Genomic DNA, 18,675 nt, shown 5'->3' on the forward strand with positions numbered 1-18,675 from the left:
TTTTGGACTTATAAGTCACTTGCGTGTTTGGCATTCAGCTTCCGTTATATTCCAAGTCAAACTCAAATCACTACTAGAGGTGCTCGTTTGCTTCCTGGCTGCTGTTGAAGTGCTTTTGAGCAACACCGCAAACATTCAATTTTCGTAATCGTGCAAAGGTATGTGCGCTCTTCTATTTTTCACATTTTTAGAAAATAGCGTTTTCATTGTTCTGCATGAAAAATTGCTGACATTAACGAAGAAAGTTCAGATGTTGCGTGGTTTCGTTCCTTTAGGAGATGACTGCTCACTCGCCGTAATACAAACGCACATTGTACGCCACTCAAAGTTGTCATCGTCGTAACACCCCCGCCCCCACTAAAATAAATACATAAATAGAAAGCCAAACAACAAGTCAGCATTTACAGGGCATTTAATAGGAAGTGTCAAGGACAACCTGGATTGATCTGGAGAGCGATGAGGTAATTTGATTGATACACACAAAAATAGTGTCAGGATGTTTGTTCACAAAAATTTGGCACCAACAGGTTTAATCCGGTTAGCCACGCCGGTTAGTGACGGGAAAAGAAAGCCGGTTTTGGCACGACGAGAGTCTCACATTGTCCACTGGCGCGTGGGTGGCAAAGGACAAAGCTGACTAAAAATCTTTTTTTTTAATATAGTAAAAAATAACCTGACAAATATATATGCATTTTCTGAGTTTGATATTTGTAGAATTCTTTAAAGAAAAAAGAAGTTACAAGTTGGGACACTGTCGGTCATTGGACAGGAAACATATTGCACATGTATATTCATTCTAACATTGTTTTATTTAAAAAAAAACATCTCAAAGCTTACTAACATGTTATTCTTCGGAGAGGAATAACATGCAAGTCCATTTTGTGAAGTTTGGTAAGCAACAGTAATTTAAAAACAAAAGTTATGAAAAATGTCAGGAAGTCGTGAAAAATGAACACGGGCGCCCTCTATTGTTCATCCGTAGAAAAACACGAAGGTCAAACGTGCCTGAGGTCCACTCCGAGGCCACTTCATTAGGTACACGTAAACAAACTCGTCTGCTCCAAGAGCCTCTCGTAGTGACGTGGCTTCGGACGGAGAATTTTGACAGTTACTGTTCAATATGTTTCATGAGCGGCACGGGGGCTACCGCGGTTGGCACCTCGGCCTCACAGTCAAAAATGGGTTCAAATCCTAAAACCACAAAATGCCATCGGGTTGTCTCGCGCTCAGTAATTGAAGTAAAATTAGATTAGCACGATATAGATTTCATACATTTATAACTACAAATATACATTTTAAAGTCATTTTGATGCTCTTCTGGGGGGGTTCTTAAATTTAGCATTTTTGTTTTTGCATTTCGTAATAAGGGAACGGTGGACAATGGTTGGCACGTACACCTCACAGGAAAGAGGTGCAAGGGTTCGATTCCGGCTCAGGTCTTCCTATGTGAAGTTTGCATGTTCTCCCCGTCCGTGCCTGTGTGGGTTTTCTCTGGGTACTCCGCTTCCTTCCCACATTCCAAAAACATGCACGGCAGGTTGGTCGGGGATTAGAAAAGGGAAATACGTATCTGTATGAATAAGCATCCATCTATTTACTACCATTTAAAGATCAATTTATTTGGATTTATTTGGCATTTTAAATTGCTCGCGCGATGAAAAGTGGTGAGGAGGCCAGCCTCGCAGTCAGGAGATCTGGGTTCGAATCCCATAAACTTGCACGTCAGGTGATTTGAAGACTCGAAATCACCCAGCGTCATGCACGTTTGCCCCCATGATTTGCCCCCATTACCTCAACCCAGACCGCTGCGACGGATCTTGTGACATTGGGCAGGCGGCGTAGCTACTTGACATCGCTAACATGAATCATGACATGACCGCATTAATACTTGATCTTGTCAGACGATTTGCGTGACTGCGCGGGTTTCCCCGCACTTGTGACGTCATCGGAGAGCCGCGACGCAAAACGACCCACCTGCGGACGCCACCTCATGACAACTCGAGGGAAACGGGGTCGATGTACAAAGCGGAGAAGGGGGAGACGCCGCCGGCCTCCTGGTCGTAGAGGAACTGCCGCAGTACGTTGTACACCATCTCCCGGCTCAGCGTGAAGTTCCTCAGCTGCTCCTGGTGCTCCTCGGGCATGACGAACGTCAGCTGGTACTCGGCGATCACCGAGCCGGGCCTGGGGAAGGAGGAGAGCGGAAGCTCGAGCAAGTCAATAAGGAAGGGGGAAACCCACCCCCAGAGGGAGGACTCGTATGGCGTCAAACTCCCAAGTACCATCACTGGTCAGTAGGGGGCGAGGGTGTGTGTGTGTGGCGGTGAGACGCCATGCTTACCGGAGAGAGTAAATTTCCGCTTTGGAGAAGTAGCGGCCAAGCGCGGGCGAGGATCTGTACACGTCTGACAGCTTTGGAGGAAAAGGAGGAGGGGAGGTGATCAGGTTGGGACACGCCAACAGCACAAGCGAGACTCAAAGGGCTCACCGGCGCATTCCGAGCATATTCGCATATTAGCGTGTTAGCGCTAAAGCTGAAAAGGCAAGTCTGGTTGAGCAAAATGGCAAATTGTCTTTAAGTGTGGGTGTTGACAAGTCATAAAGTCGTTTCTTATCGAGTTTCTGGACAACTAACTCCTACTTTTGCTGACACGTTAACAAAAATCCTTCTGAACATTGAAGATTTTGATTACGGATGTTCAGATGGCACCCAGTAGCTAAACTCCAAGATTCCAATTTTGAGCCGCATATTCTGTAGTGATGACATCAGCGCAATCCGATTGGTCACCCGCACTGGAAATCGAGGAAAAAAAATCCCACGAGGGCCTCAAATATTCACCTTCACCTTCCGAGCCGCTTGATCCTCACTAGGGTCGCGGGGGGTGCTGGAGCCTATCCCAGCTGTCTCCGGGCAGTAGGCGGGGGACACCCTGAATCGGTTGCCAGCCAATCGCAGGGCACACAGAAACGAACAACCATTTGCACTCACACTCACACCTAGGGACAATTTCGAGTGTTCAATCAGCCTGCCACGCATGTTTTTGGAATGTGGGAGGAAACCGGAGCACCCGGAGAAAACCCACGCAGGCCCGGGGAGAACATGCAAACTCCACACAGGGAGGCCGGAGCTGGAATCGAACCCGGTACCTCTGCACTGTGAAGCCGACGTTTTAACCACTGGATTACCGGGCCGCCCGGACCTCAAATATTTCAGGTTAAAAAAAAAAAAAAACCTTCATGTTTTGGAGGTGGCCTCACCTTGCCTTGCAGGTCGCCGGCGAGGGCTCGACTCTGATTGGACGAAAGGCTGAGCAGGTCCTCGGTGAAGGTGAGGCCCGGTAGACTGAAGCTGCCGTTGAAGAGACGAGCAACACGGAACGACGACCGGTTGAACTTCTCATCGACGTCCTCGTGAATTGCTGCGCGGAAGACGCGCCACACGGCCCACATCCGGTTATTGGTCAGGGTTCACCGTTTTATGGTTAGCATCACATTTTTGCTCCTTCCACCAATGGCAGCCTTCTGTAGCGGCAGCACTTTTTTTTTCTTTCTTTTTTTTCCCCTTTCCATGTCTGGCGAGGATGTGAGAGATGACGTTTGCTATTTTGGAGCGTTACCTGAGCACACACCCAGCGAGATGAGCACCACGGCGACGATGACGACGGCCAGCAAGACGAGCAGCATCCACAGGCGCACTTTGCCGCACACCGCCTCGCTCAGCTCGCGCTTCACCTTGTGCGCCGCACTCTCCTTTACAAAAGCACCCGCGCACTTTCATCAATCACGCAGCGGGTTTGAAACCCGCGTTTATACTAATTTCAAAACAACAACAACAACAAAATCATTGAAAAATTTATGATTCTGCTCAGACAGACAGACAGACAGACATTTACATGGATGTGAATCGAAATCAGACCTTAGAACCTGCACAAGTCTCAGCTGTCACACATCCTGAAGGCATCATCTCGCCGCTGTGACCGTTCCGCTGAAACAAAACACACACACGTATATAAACACACACACACAGACAAAAAAAACGTCCTTTAAAAGCACCGCCCCTTTCTTCGAAATGATCAAGTAATTTCTGGTCAGCGCGGTGAATCATACGTCTCACAAAGACAAGAAAAAAAATTCACATCTGCTGCACAGTTCATAGGGAATTTTTCAGCATGGGTGGGGGGGGACGGGGGCTTGCTGTAACAGACGACTTCCTGTGCAGGCCCACTTCCTGTATGTGCGACAACTTGTCTCCGGCCCACCTGAGCGCTGAGCAGCACGCTTCCCTCGTCGCGGCATTTGTAGGCGTGATTGGCACCATTGCCCGTTGTCAGCTGCCATCGCAACATAACACACACACACACACACACACACACACACACAAGAACACACACACACACACACACACTCTTATTGTATGTTGTCTTGAGAGGGAAGAAATTACAGCACATTTGACAATACAGTTGTACTTGACTTGACTTAACTTGACAAGAGTACAACTTTAGTCTTCATCTAGATTTCTTATATAAAATAAATCCTATACTTGAGGGAAAGTTTTTCCAATATTTGTTCTCTATGTTTTATATTCTTGATTTATTTTTTACGGCATTTTTTTTAATCAAACAGGACATGTAGAAAAATCCAATAAATTATACTTTTAATAAGAAAGCTCAATTAGCAGTAGCATCTCTCTGGAAACACGATGACGTCATACGCGTCCTATCAGATTGGAAGTGGGCGCAAGTGTTTACTTGGCTCATTTTGAGAGGAGGGAATAATGGAGCAATTACTCACCGACCGTCCCACGGCGTCGCTGCCGTTCGTTTTGAAGGCTTGCATCTCAACGTCAGTGGTCATCCTGCCCAAAGATGGGAGGAGGAAAAATAAAACCAACACCAAAAAAACGAGTCTGAACCCGGAAATGTACCGACTACGACAAACCTGCCTTTCGCGGGTAGGCGTAATATTATAAACCGAAAAATAAAACGAACGTACAAAACCTCTTGGTTTAGGTTCCGATTGACGCCAAATTTCAAAGTCAGGCGAAAAAAATAAACGAAGTATTATCACCGACCACCAACCTCAGCCGTGTGACAAACAGGTGAGAGTGGAGGGACCAAGTTTCGGTCAACGTGACGTCACGTATTTCAACACTTCAGCGCTCTGATTGGTCACCTTTCCGGAAGTGAAACATGTTGCTTTTTAAAGCGTGAAATGACGGTAATTTGATTTAATTTTGATTTTTTTAGCCTTTTCAACGTCAAGATGTTTTTTTTGTATTCATAAAGGAGAAAAAAGTTAAACCTTTATTGCAGCAAATGATTCAGTGTGGTCTACTGCCAGAATGTAGCATATACTTAAAAGACAGATTATCTGTAAAACAAACAAGAAACTGTTTATTATTGTGCATGACCCGTACCGGAGTCCAGACTGATATGCATTAAAATAAAAGACGAGCATTAAACAACAGACAGAAAAATAATAAGGAAACACTGATTGTTTTGTTGGTGACTGTTTTTGTGATGCAGTGACTCATTTTTTATGTCTGCTAAAATATGTATTCAATATCATTCCAAAATATTTCATCCCTACAAATGAATTATCTTCATGAAGGAACATTAAAGCCAGACTGAAAAGACAATGAAATGACACTACAAAATCAAAGGGTCAATTTTACAAAAACACGTATCGTTTCCAGATTATTCTTGTAATTTACAAATTCAAAGTTTTTTTTAAAGAAAAATTTCCATATTTGAAATTGAAGTTCTAATATGAATTACAGAATCTCATTTTTTCAATAAATACTCGCGTATTTTAAAAAAAAGTATGCTTTCAAGATGAAAGTCAATAATGTTGGAAATTTGGCTATAGCGACTCGACAGCGACGCGTCTAGTCCATGCATGAGTACACACGAGGACATGTTCTAAAAATGGCCAGCTGAGGGCGACATAACCCGCGAGTTGTCCCTATGAGTCAAAGCAGTTAAATATTCCAAAAATCTGTGCGTTTTTCAGAGGTCATTATCATTGTTCACAGATCAATGGAGATCATCGCGATCCCCTCCATCCGTGTGCCGCGGCCACATTTCCTCCTCCCGCGTCTCTTCTTCTTCCTCTTGGGGGTTGTTTCCTCGTTTCCTTTGCTCCTCCTCATCCTCCTTGTCCTCCTGCTGCTCCTCCCTGTCATCTCCCTCGCCTTCTTTCCGAGGGACCCGGTCCGGGCATTGTAAAATGGCGTCTCCGTTGGTTTGGGGCGAGTGCAGTTCACACGGCGACGGGATGCCGCCGAATAGCGCTGCCGCCTCCCCCCCCGCCGACCTCCTGTGTTGTCTCGTGGGCGGACGCCTCTTGAACGACAGCCGAGCACGAGTCTGGCAGAAGTGAAGAAAAGGTAACTTTACTCAACTGCGAATGAAGGATTGGGTGGTGGCCCACTTCTATGTCGGGCCCTGAGCAAATCTTGATCTCTGGGCCCTCTATTTCATTTTATCATATTAATTTTTGACATAAATCTGAATTACAATGAATGAAGGGGTGTCAGCTGAGGGACAAGGCCATTTTGCCATACCTCTACACCCCTTGTCACTCCACTAAAGAAAAATTACTCACCATTCCAATCAATTTTTTTCACATCAACGTATTCACTGGCAGAAGGTCTCTTGCGAGTGTGAGAAATTTCTCACCCGGAGTGACACTAAATGCAAATCGGATTACATCTTGAATGGTGCGCGCCTCGGAGGCTAATCTGAGGCGCGCGACACCTGCCCAGGGAACACGCCATGGGCGCCGTGTGACGTCACGGCTTGCTCTGCAAATAGCCGAACCAGCATATCCGTGTCAAGGTGACAGCAGAAAATACAAGCGGTAGTACACGTGTGGCATAAAAATACACGGGGCGATTCATTAGTTACCAAATCGAACAGTGGGAGACCGCACTTTTGGGCCTGCAGTGAGGATTAATCGGATTTAATCTAGCGCCAAGTAAAATAAAATCTGATAAATCGCCTAACCTTGATGATATCATTTAAAATCAATATTTATATAACACGAGAAAAATATTTTGAAAAACAATTCAAAAGAAAATAAAATTTGCTCTGAGCAACCAATCAGAAGGCCGATGTCACTGTGGGACAGCTAGCTAGTTGTCAACAATAGCAAAAATATACAAGTAGTGTATTTGCTGCAACTGCCCACCCCCCCCACATCCAAAGAGATTTAGGCCTGTCTATCCAGAGCTCCTCCACTCACTTCGACATAGATCCTTGGCATCAAGAGGCCACAAAATGGCTTCCAAACAATATTAGACAAGGCTTCAGTCCCAGCCCAAAAACAACGACATCGACCAGCGCAACTAATCGGTGCAGCCTGATTGACAGTGTTGACAAAACGTTTAGGCGGGCGGGGTGTTGTCACCTTGTGGAAGCTGGGCAGCGAGGCCCCTTCAGGAGGGCCGTCAAAGCTGACGGGTTCCTCCTGATCCTCCCCCTCCTCGTCCTCCTCCACGTACAGCTGGGTGGGTTGCAAGGTGGGGCTCGGCGAGGTCGTGGCGGCGGCGGCGAAGGGAGTGGAGGGCGGCGCCGGCGAATCAGGCTGCCGGTTTACCTCAGGGCCCTTGGGCGACGGCAGCAGGGCGGTTGGTGACAAGGTGAGGTTGGCCTACGGGGGGTGGGGTCGTGGGGGGGTGGGATAGCGAGGAGAACACTTGGCATCCGCATTCCACTGTGCCTCAACTGACTCTCCGAGCAGAATTCACAAAAATGAACATTGCCCCCTGCTGTCCCATTCTCAAACTACAGAATACTTCAACATACTGCGTGTATAGATAGAAAAATAACAATCTGGGTTTGTTGTCTACACTACACTGTACGTTAGATTAGATGAAATGAAATGAAATGTGACCGCACAAGCCACAAATGCAAGGTAACGAAGACTGCGCCCAACCAAAAGTACATAGAAAGTAATTCAATAGCATATACATGCATTGTGTGATATGGTGTATAAATTTTTACAGGTAGAATCATATGATGGGCTAACTACACGTTCAGTCGCTATACATGATTTTCACTGACAAAGTCCATCTGAGGGGAAACTCCAGCCACAGTGCGCTTTGCAATCAAAATCAATCGATCACTCCTACTCTAGAACATAAATTGAGTGAATAAAAGGAGCAAACTCAATTCCCACGCCCCGTCCTACCTGCACCGGCGAGAAAAAAAAGAGGGAGAAGCGGCAGCCCTTTTGTCCCATGGCTGACAGGGCGCGTGTGACAACGTTTCGAGATTTCCACCCTCGCTCGAGGCCCCGCGGACGGTGATCCCATTATGAGCTCGTTAATCTGAGCTCAACAGGGACAAGTGTCCCTCTCAAGACGTCACCCGTAACCCCCCTCGCAAGCCTGCCCTTACATACTGTAGTGGCGATGCTTGACCAGCGGGTGGCAGCAGTGCAGTACCTGAAGTCTCTCGATGATGGCGGAGCTCTTCTTCGTCCTGATTTGAACGGGACTCGTGGAGAGCGTTTCGCTGGCGTTCGTCTGGAAAACAAATACGACGAACGTATTGATTAATTGAGTCGACTGCCGATGGGGCTATTAAATACAGTCAACTAATTGGGTCAACTGGTATAGTCTCTGTTATGTTAGGAATTACAGATGAATCGCTGTCTGATAAATGAAGCTGCACGACTACCTGATATCGTATCTATAAAATAAGGCCGGTATCGGACCTAGAACGATACCCGGTCGGTATCGGACCTAGAACGATACCCGGTCGGTATCGGACCTAGAACGATACCCGGTGTCGAGGTTACATCATGATCATCCTTGTCTTAGTTTCCGCTTACTGATTTAAGATTTTTAATGGTGTCAAAACGGGCCAAATTTGCCCCGAACAGTATGTAAGTGACAAATGTTATTTGGAAAGTGTTTAAAAGTTTTAAGATGGCAGTTATGAAAGCCATAAGAATAACTCACATGGGATTGTTGCACATCATCGTTCCGGATGGGAAACCTCAGCGAACATGGAAGTTTTCGTCGAAAGGGTGACTGTAAAACAAGAGGAGAGGGAAAAAAAATGACAATTCAAACCGATGTAGAGCGATTATAAATTGATCTCTTAAGTGGTCTAACCTCATCGTGCGCAGCGGGCATGGGCAGTATATGACCTTTGAACCTGCCGGCTAGCTCGGCCACCGATAGCTTGGATGAAGAATCCTTGTTGGGGAGCAAAGTTAAGAAACATTTGAATGATTGATTATTGTCCTTCCAAGACCTCACGTTCCTTTTGAGATCCTGACAATGGGGGCAGCCTGAAACAAAATGGCTGCCATCCCAATATAATAACATTTTGTTACATTGCGTGTTACAGATTTTAAATACCGGTACACCCCAGAGCCCAGAATAATGTCAGCATTTCTCTGGGGACTTCTGACGTCCACAGGAAGTCCAATGGACGTAACCCTCCCTCCTTCCCAACTCAGGGCAGGCAGCCGCCTCCAATTCTTAGGTGAGAGCGCCCACCTCCCCTCCCTGTCCGCACGCCAACTTTCAGGGCATAACCCATGGCAACGTACACACAAACCGTTGCTTAAGCTCGATAAACACATTTTAATCGCAAACTTTATTTGGCCGTTTTTTTTTTTCCTTCCTTCCCTCGGTCATGTTGTCAGCATGACCTCACCGCCGCCCGAGTGCATGACATCAGAACGTCAACCGCCGACGCCCTGAAGCACGGCCCAGAAAAACGCTACGGGACCACCCAGCCCTCCAAGCTCTTTAACGCTTTCCAAACACACGCACACACACAAAATAAATCACTGTACTTTTGTCCAATGGAACAGAAAATAGACAGAAAAGCTTTTCTAAGATAAAAAAAATCAAACAACAACACCAAACACAACCAGCGGACGGATCCCGGGGCGGCCGAGACCATTCAAAATCAATATTGTTCTTGCTACTCTTGCTATTGATCTGATTAAAGACACTCATTCCTGATCTGTGATGACGTTAGCTTGTCTGGATGTGTCGTTATTGTTTTTCACCACATCCCCACGTTTGATCGCATACTTTGTCTTCCCCAGTGCAAGCCATATTTAGCAAGCGGCTACATGTACACTATGTGGAGACCCAGTGGGAATTTGCGGTTGACTGAGAGAGTGCGACAAACTATTTCTGGGGGCAGAACAGGCCTGGGAAAAAGCCCCCGGAACAAAGCCTGGCAGCCCGAATCCCCCCCCCCCCCCGCCGCCGTCCTTGTCTGGCCCCTGGGACATCGGGGTCCCCAGATGGGCCGCAGCACATCTGGAATGGAACATACGAAAAATCTATCCAACAACAAAGCACGTTTATATCAGGAAACCATGGGAAAAGGTACAAGCCAGTTCAAACGTTGAGACTTTCCCAAATCCGGGGAATACGTCACAGCATATCATCTGCCATTGGCCAAAAAAAAAAAAAAAAAGCTTCACTATTGAACTGTCGGGGAAATCTGCTTCCTATTGAGGCTCATTTGGGCAATTTCCCTAAGTAGCAATTTGTCGATTACAAGGCATGGAATTCCCGCAAAATGGCCGCTTCAAACCAAAATGGCCGACTTCCTGTTCAATGCTAAGCAAGGCCCTTTTTTTTTTTTTTTTGGGTAGATCCTGTGACATGTCCACATAGTCTAACATCAACTGGTGCACTGGTGGTCTGAAAACAGGGGGCTGCAGCGCCATATTTATTTTATAAGGCCGCAGTCGAACCGGCCTCTGATCGGACACAATCTAAAATGATTGACACAGTCGGAAAATAAAAAAAATATTTGCGTAATGGAAAAATTTCTCACATCACGTTGCCGTTTGACTTCATCTGTTTCTGCTCGAAGTGACTTTCCCAAATGGAGCCGCTGCTCATGCGACACGTTTGGTTAAGCTTTGTTCGTCACGAGTTGACGGTTGAATCCCCGGCGGGAGGCGTTTTGTTCTATCGACGGTTTTCCCGTATGACCCGGCAGAGAACCGCACAAAGCCGGCTATTGTCTGCCGGCTTTTGCAAGAATCCCAAGAGATCCCAGCTACCTAAGTCGAAGGCAAATAGATAATATCATCGAGAATAACATGCCTGGCTCAAGGCTTGCAGCCATGTTTGCTTCACTCCGCCAACAAAGTACGGTGGTCGTAAAGGGTCAAGACGATTTTTGACAATCTCATTTTGTGGTCACACCACCGAAGAGAGGCACTGATTGTACGTTTTTGAACTCGTGCCGACCAAAAAAGGCAAAGGCCAGTGGCTGGTTGACCCATTTGGAGTTGCGGCTGCCTAAGGAAGCCGGCGATAAAGTGGCGATAACAACATTTCCTCTTCCTGGCGCTGCTTCTCAGCACCACGGCAACCTTGAAAGATTAGCTTTTAGGAGCTGACTCTGCATGTCGTCACTGGACGTGGCCTCTTTGGGTCTCCTCCTTATCCACCGCACCGTGGTTCCCACCGCGGCTATCTCTGAACGCCATAGCTGCTTTTACACGGAAACTTGCGAGGCTCCGAGTCTGACTCTACGCTGATAGCAGGGTAAGAAAACACATTACGTGTTCATTTTGAGGGTAAGTTGACACAACGACTGAGGAAAATGGGAGTCCCAGTTGACACGGACCTACAAAAACTGAACCAAAAAAAAAAAGGGGAAAAGAAATGATGTAATACACATGCCACGCCTGTAGATGGCAGTGTCACAAACGTGGAGTTGTAAAGCGCTAGCTACAAATTAACCAATTTTTGTTACCTTGTTGACCTCTTGACTTTGTATGACTACAATGCCACAAGAGGCCAATGGGGAAAGTAGTAATTGGTGTCTCAGAAGTGTGTTGAAGATCTTTATATGTCAGGAAAGAATTTAGTTTGGGCCTCGGTCGTCGATAGAACTTACAAAGCGCCTTTGCTTTTGTTTAGGTTTTACAAATAAATTAAAAATAAAAAATAAAATAAATACATTTAATTTTATTTTATTTATGTAAAAATAAATTTATAAATAAATAAATAAATATTTGTTGCTACAAACAGCAACAAATAAATAAATAAATTCATAAATAAATAAAGTTCCTAAAAAGTGAATGCCTTATGCATTAATACGGTTGAAAAATAAAGTGTGTTGCCTTCATAACCAGTAAAAATAACAAATGGGATTTTTGGGCATTTTTAAAAGCCACTCAACAGAGAAATGCAGCAAACTCGCTTAGAAACTTGGAACACTTGAGACATATCATGTCACCAGACTTCCTGGACACCAATTACTGCTTTCCTATTCGCAAAGAAATGTGAGGTGAGGAGCTTCATTTAGAGAAAAGTTGTGCTTTTCCGCCATCTTGCGGCATGTATAGCTTATTAGGACCTTTTTTAAGGGGCCTGCCAATGAATGGTACTTAACAAGGCATCAAAATGAACCAAAATGTTGCGATGGCACATCTGCAAAGGCCGCAGAGCTTTAGCAAAAACAGCCCCATTAAAAACTCCACTGACATCATCACACTTTTGGAAAAGCTTCACACTGAGCCAGAATCCGACTTGAGTAGCGCACCAGCAGGATGTACGATTCTCCTCAAAAACACTATAGCAGCGGGGAAGTAACGAGCCCCCCCCCGCCACCCTACCCCCTCACCTCCTTTTAGTCCAGCGCAAATCCAGTCACAGTGCTCAACTGTTCTCTGGCCCTCCCCTATGGTCCAAAGAGAAAGTTAATGTGGTTTGCAGGATACTTTTTTTGAAGCAGGAGGAGGCGTTGACAGGAAAATGTGACACGATGTTTGTCAATCACCACTTGAAAATACAGTCGGGCTCTCAAACTTCATTCAAAAACCACTAAGCATCCAAAGTAACTCATATTGCAAACCAGGAAAGAGTTGTTTTAATCTATGTTTCAACAAAAAAAAAAAGAAAAAAAAAACAAAAAGGCCAAGCTATGTACTTTTAGCCAGTCATTGCACTTTTCTATAATTCTAACAATCAATTTTGTGAGTTCCGAAAACAATATCTTTGTAGCACTTTCCTATAAAAGAAGACAAATTTTGACGTTGCAACTTCCTAAAACAAAAAGACTGACTACGAAGCAGCACGTCCCAAAAAAGAAAAACTATTCGTGTTGAATTTGCAGTTTCCAGAAATGAAAAAAAAAAACTTAGAATTTAGCACATTCCTTTAAAAAAATATTCGTGTTGTACTTTGATAAAGGAAAAAAAAGATCGATATTGAATTTTTGGATAGATAGCTGTCCATTGCGAGACTAATAAAGGTATTCTTAATCGTTTTCACCCCCCAAAATTCCCCTTTCATCTGGTGCCGATGCCGTGTGTCTGTTTCCTATTACAGTACAGGCATCCACCCAGTAAACAGATGCAAGATCTGCCGCCAATCAGCTCTACTACGATGTCGCCGGGTCCAAAACAAGTCAAATGACTTCTCATGACGCAACGTTACATAGGGAATGTACTTTATTTGCCCAGCAGTGTCAACATTATTCACTAACTCCCAAGAATCCGGTGTCCCAATCAGAGACTGTGCTGGCTCCCCAGCCGCAGGGTGGTGCCGGCCGGCCCCTCATGACACACATGAAACACTCGGGAATAACTTTTAATTTAGAAAAAAGGAAAAGAAGGGCTTGTTTTGCTGTTCCAGGGAGGAGGCTGCTCAAAAAGCCGTTAGGGAAATACCACAGAGGAGTAACCCAACAAAAAGGAAAGAAAAAGTCAAATACTGTTTAACCAAGTACAGCCCCAGGAAGTCCATTTTAAACATATATGCACTCAGTGTACTTGACGTTTCAATAAATATCTGAAGAAAGTAATAAAGCATAGAGTATTAGCTAATTGATTTAAATGAATGCTGACAGGCTAAAGTGGCTAGCAAGTTCATTCATGCAGGTTTAAAAGCTAGTGTTTAGCTAGTTATTTGAGTGTTTACAGGCTAACGTGGCTAGCTAGTTAAATAGTTGACTGTTAACAACAAAACAATAGCTAGCTAGTTATGTAAATGTCTACAGGCTAATGTGGATAGCTGTTTTGACACAATGTTTTTGAACTTTTTCACTTAATAATAAGAATAACGTAAATGTTGACAACATCTTTAAAAAAAAAGTCCAAGGTTGCTTTTAGTGGCAAGCGAGTAATTTAGTTCCAAACACAAACTGCTCAAAGCTAATTTCCTAAGCATGAGCTTTGCACTGATTCCACTCGTCTCCCTGGAGGAGAAATGTGGCATGACAAACAAGTTGCCTTTAAAAAATAAAATAAAATAATACAAGCTGGTTTTGGGTAGATCACGCTTCAACAGTGTCATTGTAGAAAATATAACTTAAAATTCTATTTTTTTAAATAGTTTTTTATACAGTATGCATATAGATAAATATAGATGGATAGATATAAATTAATGTCATAAAATGTCAACCTCATTTACATTTTTCTGTACATTTCAATCAAATTCGACTTTCTGAATTGAAAAAAAAAGACACCAATTACATTTAGCTAGCTTGGACTGAAGCGGTGTTCGCGTCGAAAATATGATCTCCGTTTAGATCTACTCTTAATCTTTTGACATTTTCTAAAAAGTCTTTTATACATCTCTATTTCATGGAAAATCAACTTTTAAACATAAAATTTACACAATTTTAGTTAAGCAATCTTGGGCAAAAGAACAAAAGATTTATAGTTTTGATCTCACATGTTTTCTGACTTTATTTACACGTCAACATTTCAGTCAAAATCAAGTTTTAAGATTGTTTTCATCGTTAAAAACAAACCCAAAAAAAGATGAATAAACAAATACACGACAGAAAAGTCAGCTGGAGCCTGTAAGGCTGAGGTAAAATCTTAAAAATAGAATATATGTTCATTAATTTTACTTGACTCTTCCCTTGACTCCAAATATTTTTCAACTTCGAGCACTGTAAAACAGTAATAAAAATAACATGAAAGAAATGGCGTTAATGAAGAAAATAAAATCCTTAAGGACAGGAAAATTACCTCCATCCTTGAGAATGCTCCTCGCGCAATGGTGCCCTCTTTATTCTTCTTTCTCTTCTTATTTGTGACTTATTTTGCGAGGTCTATTTGTTTTTTAAAAAATAGTGCATGTGACATGCAGAGTGCAGCTGTGTGTTTATATCCGGACACAAATGAGCCCCGTGGACGACGAGGAGGAAGAGGAGGAGGAGGAAGACGACTTTTACTCACGCTTGTTTTTGGAAAGCCACCAAGTTAGCCACCTTAGGTAACACTACTTCCCTTGATGTTATTTCAAAATAAAATTAGCACGCTTCCACTTCCGACTTGTTGCTTTTCTAAACATTGCTCGACTTTGAAGGACACGTCCAAAAAAAGACTAATTTATTCATTGACTCACTTAACAATTAGTTAACCAGCTGCAGGCAGGCCGCAACAGAAGTTTACGTTTGCGCCCTCTAGTGATCATGAGGGCAAATGCAAGTCAGAAAGGGCTGAAAGTTTCTGACGTTGATCCTTGATTGACTGATGGGTTTCATTCATATTTTATATGAGTGTCTGACTCATTTAGATAAAATTGAATCATCAAGAGGTGTTTTGATTATTTCCGCTTCCATTTTATTTGATTTAGCTGCTTTGTGTTTACTTTGATTGAATTTAATTTACCTGTCTAATAGAGAGCCTGTAGTTTATTTGATTTGATTTGATTTTTTTTCACACTGGCACGACAAAGCTTTTGGTCACATGAACAAACACAAGAGCAGGTCTGGCCACTTGTCAATCAATTCGGGAGGTCGTGACCTTCGACTCATCATGTCAGCTCCTCTGGTCCGCGTGAAGGGAAGGCGCACCCACGCTGGCCTGCCTGTGCATGTGTGGTGATGCATAGCGAAGATTCTCACGATCAATCTCCACTTTGTTCATCTGTCTTGTTAGTTTATGTTTTGATAATTGGCTATGTGTTTTTTATTTTTCGATATACCTTGATGGGATGTGCATTTAATTTAATGTTTTTATTTGTTGTGTATTTCACAGTCCTTCATTTAATAAATATCTTAATGAGTATTGTTTACCTTTCATGTCTTGGACGGCAATTAAATATCAATTTAATTTTCCTGGTTTGCATTGGAAAACAGTATTAATTTAATTAAAATGAATGGTGTTAATTTTATTCTTCACTTGTTTTACACTGGATATGTATTAAACGTACATCACAATGTCCTTGTAAAGAATTCTCAAAATGTGGTCTATGGGTTCCCTCTGGTGGTGGATGAAGGAATTACTAATTAAAGGTTCAAACTGGGCGTAACGTTGCAATGACGCTTTTTTTTCTTCGAATCCTGAACGGACCAAATTATTTTTTTATTCATTTATTTTGAACTTATGCTTAAAGTCATCATTTTTAAGCACACCTCTTCTATTTGTCCCACTTTTAAGATATAGGTTGCTAATCATCCTTGGTGTAAAGCATTTGAGAACCACTGCTTCACTTTTCAGGTGAAAAAGGAAAAAAAAAATGCATTTGCTTTGCCAGAATGTCTCGGAAAAAGTAGAGGACTTTTGCTCCCACTGGTGTGGAGCGCTGACAGGCTGACATCATTTAACCGCCGCCCAAATGCACTTAGAGGGGCCATTACTTTGAATATGGTGATGTGGATGGGAGTCAGGGCCTCGGTAATGTAATCACCGTGTCACATTATGTGCCGTTCCAGGCACGTACGTGGCGGGCCCAGGAGGACCTCGGGGGGGCTCAGCTGGCACTGCCACACGCGCTCGTACACGCCATCCTGACTTACACAACTTGTTTTGTTTCACAGGGACTACTTTATACATGCACATGCACACGCTTATCTTTATATCCGATTTATTTTAAAGCAAACCTACCACGGCATGAACACAATGTCATTCTTCATTAAAACGTCATCTTGCAAATGCAGCAGACAGGAATATTGTAATCGACCCAAATGCAGACAACTTTCACTTGTCATTCGGACAATTAAGAATGGGTGTAAAATCGTCTATCACATCGTCGTAGCGACAGCGTCAGACTCCAGTGCCAAAATATTAGGACCACAATCTAATGACATTCAAGGGAACACCAGACACTCGCAAAATGAAAATATCGCCCAGTTGACTTTTACCTTTGTCAAATGTTAACATATGGAGTGCTAAATCAAAAACAAACGCAGAACATTCAAGTCAACATTTTTTGTTTTGGGTGTTCACATCAAGATCAAACTTTTACCCCTGCCAGAGAATCAAAGATGGTACGGTCCATTTGCACCATGCTAACATTTGGATCATTTTTCATCCATTGTTTTGGGTGTTTGAGTCACAATAAAACATTTACACAATTAAAAATGCTACCATTGTTTATACTACACTCTTTTCTTATCACATGCTAACATCTGAACAGCTAGTTAACAACACGATAAAATGATATCCCTTTTTTTCCCCTGGTGTCGGAGTCACAATGAAAACACTTGCCCGCTTCAAAAGTCCTTTTGTCTTACACACATTGCATCACATTTATTTTCAAACTCTTAAAATAATGTACTTTTGTATTCCAGTCACAATAGAAGTGAACTCCCAGCCACAGAATAAAAGATTCCGTTGATTTACATTTGTTACAGACTGAGATACAAACTGCTAATGAACAAACATGTCACGCCACAAAATTTTAAATCTACATTTAGGAATGTATTTTTGTAGTTTTGCGTTTAAGCCACAGCCAGACTTAAAAATGGTACAGTCTGATTGACTGACTTTTATCACATGCTAATATGCGGACAGTTAGCTAACATCACAATAAAAATATATTCCTATTTTTTTTGTCTGGTGTTTGAGTCACAATGAAAGCGCTTGCGGATGAAAATACGATCCTCCTTTTGTCTTAGGCTTGTCACATGCTAACATGCTAACCGATATGATGACTACATGAATCCGCTCATTGTGATTGACCATTTGTACAAATTTCACCTCCTCAATTTTATGATTTATTTTGTTTGCATCTGGCTAGCTAACATTTATTTCTGCTTTTTATAGTCAGTCAAAATGCTATTTGAAAAGTTGTTGAGAGCAGACTTGAGATACAAGCAGATTGCTCACCTCATGTCACTTTACAACACGCAGCAGTTTGGCAAACAGTCAACACATATTTCGAAAAACAGGTCTCAAGCTGTTTATTGCCATTTCCACCTGACGTTTACTGTCAAACTAAACCTAAAACCAAACCACTTTATGTACTTAAAACAACCACATAGCTAGGCCTTTCCGTCTGCTAACTTGATGCTAATTAGCATCTGTGTTGCGGCACAATAAACCTTGAAAGCAACACATTGTACACAAACATTGCAGCAACACACGTAGAAGGACAATAACAGTACTCAGTCATGTTCTTTATCCTCTGCACAGAATGACTAATATTAATGCTGTACTGATGAGCTGGTGAGCAGTATATTCATTTCTTTCTTATAGTGCCTCCAGGTGGCTAAGGCTCTTTCTTTAAAATGGATGTTAGAATAATTTTGTTTTATTGGTGGGGATTTGATGGCATTTCCTTTCATTTCAATGGTAAAACGAATTCAACTCCTATCAAGACAATATTAAAATATTAAACATTGAATTTTAGATTTAAATTGAGTGTTTTCTTTTTTTCCTTTGGTAAAATCACTGTTATTTATTTTATTTTTTTAAATGTATAAGCGAAAGTAA

General features: G+C 43.0%; 2 protein-coding genes and 2 long non-coding RNA genes across 8 annotated transcripts in view; 2 read left to right on the forward strand and 2 right to left on the reverse strand.

The window, feature by feature from the left end:
* The window catches only part of LOC127609025 (uncharacterized), a 262,601-nt gene that overhangs the window by 123,751 nt on the left and 120,175 nt on the right, over positions 1 to 18,675 (forward strand). The window lies entirely within an intron of this gene.
* Positions 9 to 3,344, forward strand: LOC127609028 (uncharacterized). The gene is made up of 2 exons (XR_007964449.1): positions 9 to 158; positions 3,249 to 3,344. It is a non-coding gene; the product is annotated as an uncharacterized LOC127609028 (long non-coding RNA).
* Positions 395 to 5,088, reverse strand: LOC127608998 (TPA-induced transmembrane protein homolog). 3 transcript variants are annotated; one of them, XM_052078619.1, is made up of 8 exons: positions 4,792 to 5,054; positions 4,260 to 4,331; positions 3,917 to 3,985; positions 3,618 to 3,750; positions 3,259 to 3,419; positions 2,342 to 2,412; positions 1,975 to 2,184; positions 395 to 1,191 (listed from the first exon to the last, which is right to left on the reverse strand). In XM_052078619.1, exons 1-7 carry the CDS (start codon positions 4,852 to 4,854, stop codon positions 1,989 to 1,991), a joined length of 765 nt encoding a protein of 254 aa, XP_051934579.1. In that variant the 5' UTR covers positions 4,855 to 5,054; the 3' UTR covers positions 395 to 1,191; positions 1,975 to 1,988. The 3 variants fall into 3 exon arrangements, with proteins under 3 accessions (XP_051934579.1, XP_051934576.1, XP_051934578.1); XM_052078616.1 differs by lacking the exon at positions 395 to 1,191 and having other exon boundaries at positions 1,795 to 2,184; positions 4,792 to 4,855; positions 4,943 to 5,088; XM_052078618.1 differs by lacking the exon at positions 395 to 1,191 and having other exon boundaries at positions 1,795 to 2,184; positions 4,792 to 4,855; positions 4,939 to 5,079.
* On the reverse strand, positions 5,367 to 15,158 carry zgc:153184 (uncharacterized protein LOC751652 homolog). 3 transcript variants are annotated; one of them, XM_052078613.1, is made up of 6 exons: positions 14,983 to 15,158; positions 9,125 to 9,208; positions 8,969 to 9,040; positions 8,450 to 8,530; positions 7,411 to 7,653; positions 5,367 to 6,368 (listed from the first exon to the last, which is right to left on the reverse strand). In XM_052078613.1, the coding sequence occupies exons 1-6, from the start codon at positions 14,986 to 14,988 to the stop codon at positions 6,036 to 6,038; spliced, it is 819 nt and encodes a 272-aa protein (XP_051934573.1). In that variant the 5' UTR covers positions 14,989 to 15,158; the 3' UTR covers positions 5,367 to 6,035. The 3 variants fall into 3 exon arrangements, with proteins under 3 accessions (XP_051934573.1, XP_051934574.1, XP_051934575.1); XM_052078614.1 differs by lacking the exon at positions 9,125 to 9,208 and having other exon boundaries at positions 14,983 to 15,156; XM_052078615.1 differs by lacking the exons at positions 9,125 to 9,208; positions 14,983 to 15,158 and having other exon boundaries at positions 8,407 to 8,530; positions 8,969 to 8,986.

The sequence above is a fragment of the Hippocampus zosterae genome, chromosome 10 (assembly GCF_025434085.1).
Source record: "Hippocampus zosterae strain Florida chromosome 10, ASM2543408v3, whole genome shotgun sequence".
Lineage (NCBI taxonomy): Eukaryota > Metazoa > Chordata > Actinopteri > Syngnathiformes > Syngnathidae > Hippocampus > Hippocampus zosterae.